Source organism: Pecten maximus, chromosome 7, assembly GCF_902652985.1.
Source record: "Pecten maximus chromosome 7, xPecMax1.1, whole genome shotgun sequence".
NCBI classification, from domain to species: Eukaryota; Metazoa; Mollusca; class Bivalvia; order Pectinida; family Pectinidae; genus Pecten; species Pecten maximus.
In genome coordinates this window covers 5,992,305-6,004,450 of record NC_047021.1, presented here as the reverse complement: position 1 = coordinate 6,004,450, position 12,146 = coordinate 5,992,305, and the positions used below count along the sequence as shown (strand labels likewise).

Sequence of the window (12,146 nt, the reverse complement as noted above, 5' to 3'; positions counted from 1 at the left end):
ATAGGCTATTTTGTCATTGTTGACAAGTATTGCTTTCAGTATATAAGATATCATTACTGCATGGATAAGATAAGTTTCACAAAGTGAGTACAATTGATATAAGGTAATTTTATTCAAATGAATAATACACACGGGATCTTTATCGCGACCCGTAGTCATTTGGGTTCTTTATTATAGCAATCACCATTAACCAATCGTATGCTACATAACAATTTAGTATTATTTCCCGCTATTTTTTTCACAAGGTTAAGGCCACGTGAGTGTGTCCCCGAGCTAATAATAGTATGTCTGATCCATCGTTGCTGACGAAAGCTAAACTGAAAGAGGAACTGATACGCAATAATATACCTTTACCTAAATCCGACGCAAGGAAGCAGACATACGTTGATTTGTATACAGAACACGTGCTGAAGGCCGACGAGTCGGGCGACGAAGAAACAACTGACGTGTATGAAAACGGTGATAAACACAGTGGCGAAGAAAGTGACAGTGAAGTAGTTCTCAAAAAGGTGCGAAAAGTTATTTAAATCGATTTTTATGTGACAGCTCGCAAGTACTATAATATGTAAAACATTAAAGTATGTAAAAATAATTCGGTACCAATAAGGAAATGTGTTATACATGTGACATGTTATTGATACTGAAAATTGTTTTGCAATTTGTTAAAAGATACACCTAGGGGCATGTCTAGTCTTATATAAAAACACAAAGTTATACATTGACAACTGAAGTTGAATACACAGAGGCACTTAAAATGGTCTTTTGAATTGTAAAAAAAAAAAAAGCTACACTTGTATTTAAGCTGTATAGCTCTATCAGGTTTGGGAAACCGCCAACTTGAGTGTAATACGCGAAATTGAATATAAATTAACTGTGGAGTTACATGTCAGCACAGAGACATTGTTGTGGAAAACAGTAGACTATATATGGGATATAATAATAATAATTTGGATGTAGATTAACCGTGACAGAGATTGTTATAACTGTTACAGAAGTTATATTAGAAACCAGAGGATAAATTAGATAATATGATTGCATTCAGAAACGGGCGCTGCTGTGGCGGTGTGGTTAAGGTGTCTCGACGCTGTATAACTAGCCCTGCACCTCTGGGTTGCGAGTTCGAAACTCATGTGGGGCAGTTATCTGGTAATGACTGTAGGTCGGTGGTTTTTCTCCAAGTATTCTGGCTTTCCTCCACTTACAAAACCAGGCACGTCCTTAAATTACCATGGCTGTTAATAAGACGTTAAACAAAATAAACCATGCATTAAGAAACAAGACATACTGTGATCACCTTTAAGGTATCTAATCTGCTAGGACATCATGCTTAACTGTCTCTATTTATAGAAATCAATGCATATTCGTCCTGATGAAGCCCGAGTAGGGCGAAACACATGGACAAGCAGCATAAAATAATCTGAAGCTGTTGTGGTTGTTTACCCTGATTTGAACATTACTTCTTATTTCTGACAAGAACCCTGCCCTAACAACAGCTAAGAAAAAAACAGGCTTATATTCTTAAAATGATACCAATCATCCCTTTCAAACCCTAAACATTACTTTTCCGCCAATTTTAGGAATCACACAGTATTAAAACATGAAGTGTCATTTCAGCCAGAGTCTGAGTTGGATGAATTTGGAAAGATTAGCAACAACACTGATAAAATATAAGAACTTATGTTATCAATAATTAGTTTAAAACAATTCAACACATTCTACCCTCTGTTACTGACATAAAGATTATGAGAATCTGGAAAGCCACATTTTAGACACATCAAGTACAAGTATTGCAAAACAATTTGACAACTACTGCATAGAGTAATATCAAAACCACAAAAAATTAAAAGTAAATCACAAAAGTATGTGCCCTTTAAAATACCAAGTTTGATGTCAATGCCCTAGGAATATATTTTATAGGCCAAACATGCATAACATTGATTTTATGAAGGATTTTCTGATGAATTGATATTATTAATTTTAGCCAATCTTGCAAACTAAAACAAAAGCTCATAAAGGAAGTGGAGACTATTCAAATAAAGATCCAGAAACCCCTGTGATGGAGCCTGTCAAAGACCTTACAGATGCTGAATTGGCACAAGAACTTCGAGATAGGGGTGCAGCCCCTGGACCAGTTACTGGTAAGACACAAACATGTCATGATAGCCTTATCTTAACTTTTGTGAGAAAATCTCTAATATAACACATTTTAATGATTTGTATTATGCTATCAATGTTTGTTTTTTTTTGTTTTTTTCATCCATGAATTTTTTTTTAAGAAACTTGTATGCATTATAATCAGATGTAGTTCTCGACTCCCTGAAAGGAATTTTGACTACACTATTTTTGTAAAAGTTATTGCTCTTCAGCCCCTTTGTTTATTTTGGTATTTTATCAGGTCACCTGAGACTTAAGTGACATATTCTTATCCCCTTTTGTCCATTGTTGTGTGTAGTCCATTCATAAACAATTTACATTTTCAACTTCTCAGAAACCCCTGAACTAATTGCAATGGAATTTTGCGGAAACCTTCCATGGCCAAAGGTCAACCAAAATTGTGAATTACTGTCAAACCTGTCTATAAAGACTGCCCAGGTATCGAGGCAGAAAAATAGCCACTATAGACAGGTCAAGATATTTGCACTAACAAGTTCACGTGAAACTGTTATAGATAACTTGTCATTGAACAGGACATTCTTTAGACCAGTCAGTTATGGATAATTTGTGTTGGATTACATGTTAATGCTGTGAAGGTCGTCATATAAGGACAATAAAACATGAATAAAAGATAACATTTGGTCAATTAATTAGTTATTTTTATACGAGTATCTTTCCAGTTTGAGGTGATGAACATGTACACTGTTACCAACATTCTATGACACATGGTTGCCCTTGTAAATGAAACTGAAAGAAGACAGCAGAAAGCATACATACTGTTAAATTAACATAAAATGTCATAGGCCAATGTAATAATTTGCTTAGAAAATGTTTCTCTCAACAGGGCATTCTTCAGGACAGATCAAACACTATTTCTTTTTCTTTGAACCGGGACCACAAATTAAAAAGGCCATCTGCTGAATGACACAGACTATCTTAAAGACTTCTGACACTCCATTATAATAGTCAGTTGTCTTTTTCGTGACTTTGCAATAATGCATATTATAAGTGACATTAGAACGTCTATTTGGCTTATTTTTAGCCCACCATCTGATGATGGTGGGCTATTCAAATCGCCCTGCGTCCGTGGTCCGTCGTCCGTCCGTCCGTCCCTCCGTCCGTAAACAATTCTTGTTATCGCTATTTCTGAGAAAGTGCTGATGGGATCTTTCTCAAATTTCATATGTAGGTTCCCCTTGGTGCCTAGTTGTGCATATTGCATTTTGGGACCGATCAGAAAACAACATGGCCGACAGGCAGCCATCTTGGATTTTGACAATTGAAGTTTGTTATCTCTATTTCTGAGAAAGTATTGAAGGGATCTTTCTCAAATTTCATATGTAGGTTCCCCTTGGTGCCTAGTTATGCATATTGCATTTTGGGACCGATCAGAAAACAACATGGCCGACAGGCAGCCATCTTGGATTTTGACAATTGAAGTTTGTTATCTCTATTTCTGAGAAAGTATTGAAGGGATCTTTCTCAAATTTCATATGTAGGTTCCTCTTGGTGCCTAGATATGCATATTGCATTTTGGGACCGATCAGAAAACAACATGGCCGACAAGCAGCCATCTTTTATTTTGACAATTGGAGTTTGTTATCGCTATTTCTGAGGAAGTACTGAAGGGATCTTTCTCAAATTTCATATGTAGGTTCCCTTTGGTGCCTAGTTATGCATATTTCATTTTGGGACCAATCGGAAAACAACATGGCCGACAGGCAGCCATCTTGGATTTTGACAATTGGAGTTTGTTAACGCTATTTCTGAGGAAGTACTGAAGGGATCTTTCTCAAATTTTATATGTAGGTTCCCTTTGGTGCCTAGTTATGCATATTGCATTTTGGGACCAATCGGAAAACAAAATGGCCGACAGGCAGCCATCTAGGATTTTGACAATTGAAGTTTGTTATCGCTATTTCTGTGAAAGTACTGAAGGGATCTTTCTCAAATTTCATATGCAGGTTCCTCTTTGTGCCTGGTTATGCATATTGCATTTTGAGACTAATCAGAAAACAACATGGCTGACAGGCAGCCATCTTGGATTCTGACAATTAAAGTTTGTTATTGCTATTTCTGTGAAAGTAATGAAGGGATCTTTCTGAAATTTCATATGCAGGTTCCCCTCAGTGCCTAGTTATGCATATTGCATTTTGAGACCAATCGGAAAACAACATGGCCAACAGGCAGCCATCTTGGATTTTGACAATTGAAATTTGTTATCGCTTTTTCTGTGAAAGAACTGAAGGGATCTTTCTCAAATTTCCTATGTAGGTTCCCCTTGGTTCCTAGTTATGCATATTGCATTTTGGGACCGATCAGAAAACAACATGGCCGACAGGCAGCCATCTTGGATTTTGACAATTGAAGTTTGTTATCTCAATTTCTGAGAAAGTATTGAAGGGATCTTTCTCAAATTTCATATGTAGGTTCCCTTTGGTGCCTAGTTATGCATATTTCATTTTGGGACCAATCGGAAAACAACATGGCCGACAGGCAGCCATCTTGGATTTTGACAATTGGAGTTTGTTAACGCTATTTCTGTGAAAGTAATGAAGGGATCTTTCTGAAATTTCATATGCAGGTTCCCCTCAGTGCCTAGTTATGCATATTGCATTTTGAGACCAATCGGAAAACAACATGGCCAACAGGCAGCCATCTTGGATTTTGACAATTGAAATTTGTTATCGCTTTTTCTGTGAAAGAACTGAAGGGATCTTTCTCAAATTTCCTATGTAGGTTCCCCTTGATGCCTACTTATGCATATTGCATTTTGAGACCAATAGGAAAACAACATTGCTGACAGGCAGCCATCTTGGATTTTGACAATTAAAATTTGTTATCGCTATTTCTCAGAAAGTAATGAAGGGATCTTTCTGAAATTTCATATGCAGGTTCCCCTCAGTGCCTAGTTATGCATATTGCATTTTGAGACCAATCAGAAAACAACATGGCTGACAGGCAGCCATCTTAGATTTTGACAATTGAAGTTTGTTATCGCTATTTCTCAGAAAGTAATGAAGGGATCTTTCTAAAATTTCATATGCATGTTCCCGTCGGTGCCTAGTTATGCATATTGCATTTTGAGACTAATCAGAAAACAACATGGCCGACAGGCAGCCATTTCGGATTTTGACAATTGAAGTTTGTTATCGCTATTTCTGTGAAAGTACTGAAGGGATCTTTTTCAAATTTCATATGTAGGTTCCCCTCAGTGCCTAGTTTTGCATATTGGGACCAATACGAAAACAACATGGCCGACAGACAGCCATTATAGCTAAATCTTAAATTCTGTATATAGGTTCCCCTTGTTTGAAAAGTACTAGAGGGCTGTTTCTGAATTTACACAGATAAGTAAGACTTAGAGGAAGGGAAAAGTAGGGAAAAGATCAATCTGACATGGAACCTATAAAGATCATTCAATGGTGGGCGCCAAGATCCCTCTGGGATCTCTTGTTTGTTAATAACTTTTAAAAGTTTACATACTGTGTTGTTTTTTCTCTCCGTGAGTTATCACAAGTTGTTTATAGAACAGGAAAACACTACAAAGTTCATAACATCTTTAACACATCTGCTGCCTAAACTGAACTTTATATGCCTGAAGTTATCTCTTATATGTTGAGCATTTGCAAAATGAGACTCAGCTTTGTGATTAATTTGTGTTGTAGCAACTACAAGAAAAGTTTATGAAAAGAAACTTTTGAAGCTACGACAAGCAGAAGGAAATACCACAGAAAAATTGATGGAGACTTCACAGTATGGTATGTGTTGAATATTTCATTGATTTTTATACACACACACCCCCCGCAATGAAGTTAGGGGGGGATACTGGAATCGCCTTGTCCGTCCGTCCGTCCGGCTATGCATTCGCTCATTTCTTTATGGATTTCACTCAAATTTGGTATATAGTTAGAAGACCATATGAACTTGTGTCCCCTGCAGTGATTTTGCGATTTAGCCCTTTTTAACAGAGTTATGCCCCTTTTTCATACAAAATGTGTCATAATTTTGTCTGGCTCTGCATTCACTTAGTTTTTGATGGATTGTCTTGAAACTGTATACAGAGTTAAAGGATGGCATGAAGTTGTGTCTCCAGTAACGACTTCTTTCGAAAAAACCCTTTTTTTACAGAGTTATGCCCCTTTATGTAAAAAAATGGTTACTAGCTTGTCCGGCCATGCATTTGCTTTGTTTTCAATGGATTTTCTTGAAACTTTTTACACAGTTGAAGGACTGCATGCACTTGTGCCTCCAGTAAATGCTTTTTACATAGTTATGCCCCTTTATTTGAAAAATGGTTATAATTTGTCCAGTTATGCATTTCCTCAGTTTTCACAAAATTGGTGTATAGTTAAAAGGCTATATGGTGTTGTGATTTTCCCCAAGTAGTCCTTTTAAACAAATTATGCCACTTTAGCCCTTTTTAACAGTTATGCCCCTTTTTCATACAAAATGTGTCATAATTTTGTCCGGCGATGCATTCACTTAGTTTTTGATGGATTTTCTTGAAACTTTATATAGAGTTGAAGGATGGCATGAAGTTGTGTCTCCAGTAACGGTTTCTTCCAGAAAAAATCCCCCTTTTTACAGAGTTATGCCCCTTTATGTAAAAAATGGTTACTAGCTTGTCCGGCTATGCATTTGCTTTGTTGTCAATGGATTTTACTAAAATTTGGTATGTAGTTAGAGGACCCTATGAGGCTTAGCTCTATGCAAAGATTTTGCCGAATTACCACTTCTAATAGAGTTATGCCCCTTTTTCTTTAAAAACGAGCAAAATTTTATTCGGCTATGCATTCACTTAGTTCTTATCTAAACATAGAACATGTTTGATTTGGTTATAGTACCATAAATAGGCAGCTTCACAAAGTATCCAAACCAATCATGGAAAAGCGGGGGGTATACTTGTCACCCCCTCGATGACAGCTCTAGTTAGGTCACCTAAGACAAAGACCATGGATGGAAGTTTTCAGTATTAATACTGAATTCAGTATTTGAAAATATTTTCCTTCATATATGCCTACTCCCGTATGTTAAGTTTTGACAAAATCAGCTACAGAATGTATTTCAGTATTTCATGAACCGGAACATTTTCACCCATGAAAGTCTCAAGTGACCTATTCTAATTACCTTTTGTCCATCGTCGTGCGACCATAAACAATTTACATTTTCGTCTTTTCAGAAACCCATGTACCAATTTTAATAAGAAAAATTCACAAACCTTCCATGGCCGAAGGTCAGCCATTATTGTGAATTGTATGGTCCCCAACCCTCAGGGGAAAGTTCAAATTTAAGAAATCTTGTTCTCAAGACCCAAAGTTCAAATTTAAGAAATCTTGTTCTCCAGACCCAAATGGAGATAGAATATAATACTCTTCATAGATGGAAGGATCTTTATAAGGCGTTTTAACAAAATTATGAATTTCATTACCCTGGGGAGGGGTAAACTGTACTATTATTTATATAGGGAATTTACATTTTTGACCGTTTGTTTGATTTCTATTGAAATTCAATCTCACTTAGTTAACATTATCAGCAAAGGACAACAGTTTGATGGTATGCATAAGTTTGCCTTGACTGACCTCCTGGGCTAAGGGGCAGGGCCAAAAAAGGTCAAATTAACTGAAATTTCAAAAAGCTTCATCTCAATACCCAATTGATTATAAGGTGCATTACCAAAATTGTGAATTTCATTACCCTGGGGTCTTACATTTGCCCTTGGGGAGTGGGTAAACTTAAATAGAGTTAATATATTAGAATACTGATTCAAGTTAGAGTAGTCGTTCTTACATTTATTGTACATATGTCATAAATAACAAGTTTAATCTGCCCACATTTGCAGTACTTTATGGATAAAATTGATGGTATAATTGTCTTGATGAAGTCCGACTAAGTGGGCGAAAATGCTCACTGACAATATCCAATTGTAGATTCTAATTGACATCAAACCCTGATTTTCTCATGACCTATGACATTTTGATTTCTTTCAGAGGAAGTACCGGATGATGAAGAAAGATCGTAAGTAAACTGTACATTGTTAACACATCATTCCTGTTTATCTCAATTTCACATGTTAGCTGTTACCAATCGCAAGCATTATCTAAATAATGGTCAGCTATAAAAATACCTGGTGTAGGTGTCAGTTTTAGAAACATTGCTGCTACATATAGCAGAGGCATATAGTCTTGAAATGTCCTTAGATTATGCTATGTATCCCTGAAAAGTCTTTGATTTACTTTCAATCCTGAAGATATGAAGAGATACAGAGATATGAATACAGGTAGAAGAACAATGAAACCTCTCTATTAAGACTTAAGATAACCTTGAATTTGTTTTGACCAGATACATGTGCACCTTGTATGTGTAAATTTATCAATAACATGACACGAACATTTATGTTAGGTGGGACTTATATTTTCTAGCTATATAAGGATATGATTTGAAATATGAATTAGTTGAAATTAGATTAAATTGCTATTTGAGAATCATTCATTGTGTGTTGAATACTGCAGGCCCCCACCAAAGCCTAGAACTCCGACAAAGAGAACAACCAGAGCTAAGAAGATTGAGCCAGATTACATGGGTGAAGAAACAACAATCATCCACAGAGCACCAATCCATTCAGAACCAAAACCAGAGTAAGTTAGGACAGCCAGCCGAGTCAAACAAATGTCTAGAAATTAAGAAAATGTTTTAATTATACTGCTCAAAGTTTGATTATATGTATAAGATGAACAAATTGCTACTGTATTTCTGCATAGTGAGTTTTTAGCTCACCATCATCAGATGGTGGGCTATTCAAATCACCCTGTGTCCGTGGTCCATCTGTCCATAAACAATATTGTTATCGCTATTTCTCTGAAAGGACTGAAGGGACCTTTCTCAAATTTCATATGTTTGTTTCCTTTGGTCCCTAGTTGTGCATATTGCATTTTTGGACCAATCAGAAAACAACATTTCTGACAGGCGGCCATCTTGGAATTTGACAATTGCAAGTTGTTCCATGCTATATTGTATTATCTAAAGTTATTAAATGTTTTGAAGGAGGGAAAAGAAGAGAAAAGATGAGTTTTTCATTTGACTGATATAGTGGGCGCCGAGATCCCTCTGGGATATCTTGTTAGGTCTTGACACCAAAGATAAAGTGTCAACAGACCTATTGCAATCACCTTTTGCATTTGTTGTCAGTCTGTAAACAATTTACATTTTCAACCTATCAGAAACATCTGAACCAATACCAGGTATATATGGAAATTTTTCAGAAAAATTCTATGGTCAAAATTGTGAATTATATGGTTCACTTCCCATCCTCTGGGGCCAGAGGGTGGGGCAAATAGGTTCCAATGGACTGAAATTTCAAAAATCTGTGACAGACATTTTCCTTTATAAATTTGTGAAGAAATTACTGTAGTATTCATATAATCTGTGTAATGTACATAGTTGTACTCCCTTTGGTAATGTAAATGCACTATCCTAGGTAATGAGTTGTACTTTTTCTTGGGTAATGTAGTTTACTCTTGTATAATGTGGTTGCTCTCTCTGGGGTAATGTAGGTTTCCTCCTTGGTTAATGTAGTTGTACTCTCTCTTGGGTAATGTAGTGGTACTCTCTCTTGGGTAATGTAGTTGTACTCTCTTGGGTAATGTAGTTGTACTCTCTTGGGTAATGTAGTTGTACTCTCTCTTGGGTAATGTAGTTGTACTCTCTCTTGGGTAATGTAGTTGTACTCTCTTGGGTAATGTAGTGGTTCCTCCTTGGGTAATGTAGTGGTACTCTCTTGGGTAATGTAGTGGTACTCTCTTGGGTAATGTAGTGGTACTCTCTCTTGGGTAATGTAGTGGTTCTTCCTTGGGTAATGTAGTGGTACTCTCTTGGGTAATGTAGTGGTACTCTCTTGGGTAATGTAGTGGTACTCTCTTGGGTAATGTAGTGGTACTCTCTTGGGTAATGTAGTGGTACTCTCTCTTGGGTAATGTAGTGGTACTCTCTTGGGTAATGTAGGTTTCCCCCCTTGGGTAATGTAGTGGTTCCTCCTTGGGTAATGTAGTTGTACTCTCTCTTGGGTAATGTAGGTTTCCCCCCTTGGGTAATGTAGTGGTACTCTCTCTTGGGTAATGTAGTGGTACTACTCTTAACGTAATTTTGCTCTCATGGATAATAAGTTACAAGTTAAATCCACAGTAACATTAGATATTGTTGACTATACAGATATGTATACAGTTGTTGTAATTATGTATTTCAGGCCTGCAGTTACCAGTAAACCAACACCAAAACGGCCAACATCAACTATCAAACACTCAGCCTTGCCTAGATGGGTCAAGTTCCTTGTTTTTGTTGGCGTTTTCTTTTTTGCATATCTTGTCTACCTCAACATGGAGCCTGCTGGAAGTAGAGTACCCAAAATAACAAAGGGTCCAGCTTCTTAATACTAGATGGAAGACGGCACAACACAAGCTCCGAAAGAGACAACACAGGATATGTCTGTGAATAGTAATTATGTTTGATAGTGCTTGACAACAATAGAAATTGCTGAAGTATCAATTCAAATCTGGAATGTAAATTAATTCATCTTGTATCTTTTCCTTTGATGTTTGAGTATGTAACTGTGAATTTTTTCTATGCGATTCAAGAAGGAAAGATGATTTGGATGCCAAACGATCCTTCCTTTAATAAGTATTCGATACTATTTATGGAACAAGTTTATTAACATGATATTAAAAGCCACATGGTAAGTGATGACTGAAAGAGTATCATTAAGTCATTGTTAAATTATTGCAAGTCTTTATTTGTCTTGCTGCTATTGAAATGTAATGGTGGTGATATAAACTACTTGGATGTAAGGATCTGATAGAAAGTTCAGTATCGAGACCAATAAGTGCTGTATTAAATATTGGACAGCTCTAAATCCGTGCAAATCATGAAGAAATTCTAATTTTTTTTTAAAAAGGGGGGGGGGGGGGGGGGGGGGGGGGGCAATGCTCATTTTAATATGACTATTTGGTGATTAACTTAGTAACTTTGGACTTTTAAAGAACAAATGAGCCATTAATAGTTTAATAGTTAAATGGTCTTAAAACAAATACCTGTAGGTCTGACTTGTTAATTGTGAACAAGGTTGCGAAATCTCTATATATTGTAACTTGATTTGTAAGTATTGATATTGTGTTTGTTTAGAGCTATTCCAGAAATATGCATATGAGAGAAATTGATTATCTTATTGTGACCCTAACAACCTATATTATTCCCTGGGGTAGAAGTCCATGAATCAAGTCTCCCTATTCTCATACATAATATCTGGAATAGAATATAATAGTCTTTTTAGCTAAGATTTTGTACAGCACTAAATTATTAAAATATGCACCTATGATCCTGTGGTATTATTTTTTTTTTTTTAGAGCTTTTGTAGTTAAATGCATATCGTGTCTCAACACTCAAGGTTTTGTTTGGAGAGAAATATTAATAATTTATTCAGAAGAATATTTTCTTATTCCATCCCAGGACTTCAGATAATAGCAGTTCTGTCTCTTAGTGTTTGGTAATTGGAAAAGAAATCATAATCGCACATTGGAGAACTTTGAACAATTGTCAACAACAATTGGATATCTTACTTGTAATGTGTTATTTGCACAGCTCTACCACCTATAATTTGTATCAAAATATTAAGAGTAAAACCTAGAGATGAATGTAAGTCGGTGATCAATTAACAATTTATTTTCACAAGTGCTTTGGCTAAAAGCTGCAAGTCCCACAATGTTAAGTATTTCCTGAAATTCTATGAGTCTTACCAAAATTCTATTTGTACAAGACTCCGGGGACTATCATCTTGATTTATCACTGGTAAATGATCTATTTTGAAAGAAATCTAGCCATGGATGAAAGTGATATTATGTCCTTGGGTTGTGTTCTATTTTCAACCAACATTGTCCATGTCAGAAGTTGCACAAAATCTTGTCACATTTATTATTGTTTAGTTAATTTGAAGAGATTCACGT

At 36.2% G+C, this 12,146-nt stretch overlaps 1 protein-coding gene across 1 annotated transcript; it reads left to right on the top strand.

Moving 5' to 3' along the window:
• Nucleotides 1-234: 234 nt before the first annotated feature.
• Nucleotides 235-11,091, top strand: LOC117331436 (emerin homolog 1-like). Its single transcript, XM_033890148.1, has 6 exons — nucleotides 235-509; nucleotides 1,982-2,138; nucleotides 5,823-5,915; nucleotides 8,145-8,172; nucleotides 8,667-8,792; nucleotides 10,397-11,091. Exons 1-6 carry the CDS (start codon nucleotides 285-287, stop codon nucleotides 10,578-10,580), a joined length of 813 nt encoding a protein of 270 aa, XP_033746039.1. The 5' UTR covers nucleotides 235-284; the 3' UTR covers nucleotides 10,581-11,091.
• Nucleotides 11,092-12,146: the final 1,055 nt, after the last annotated feature.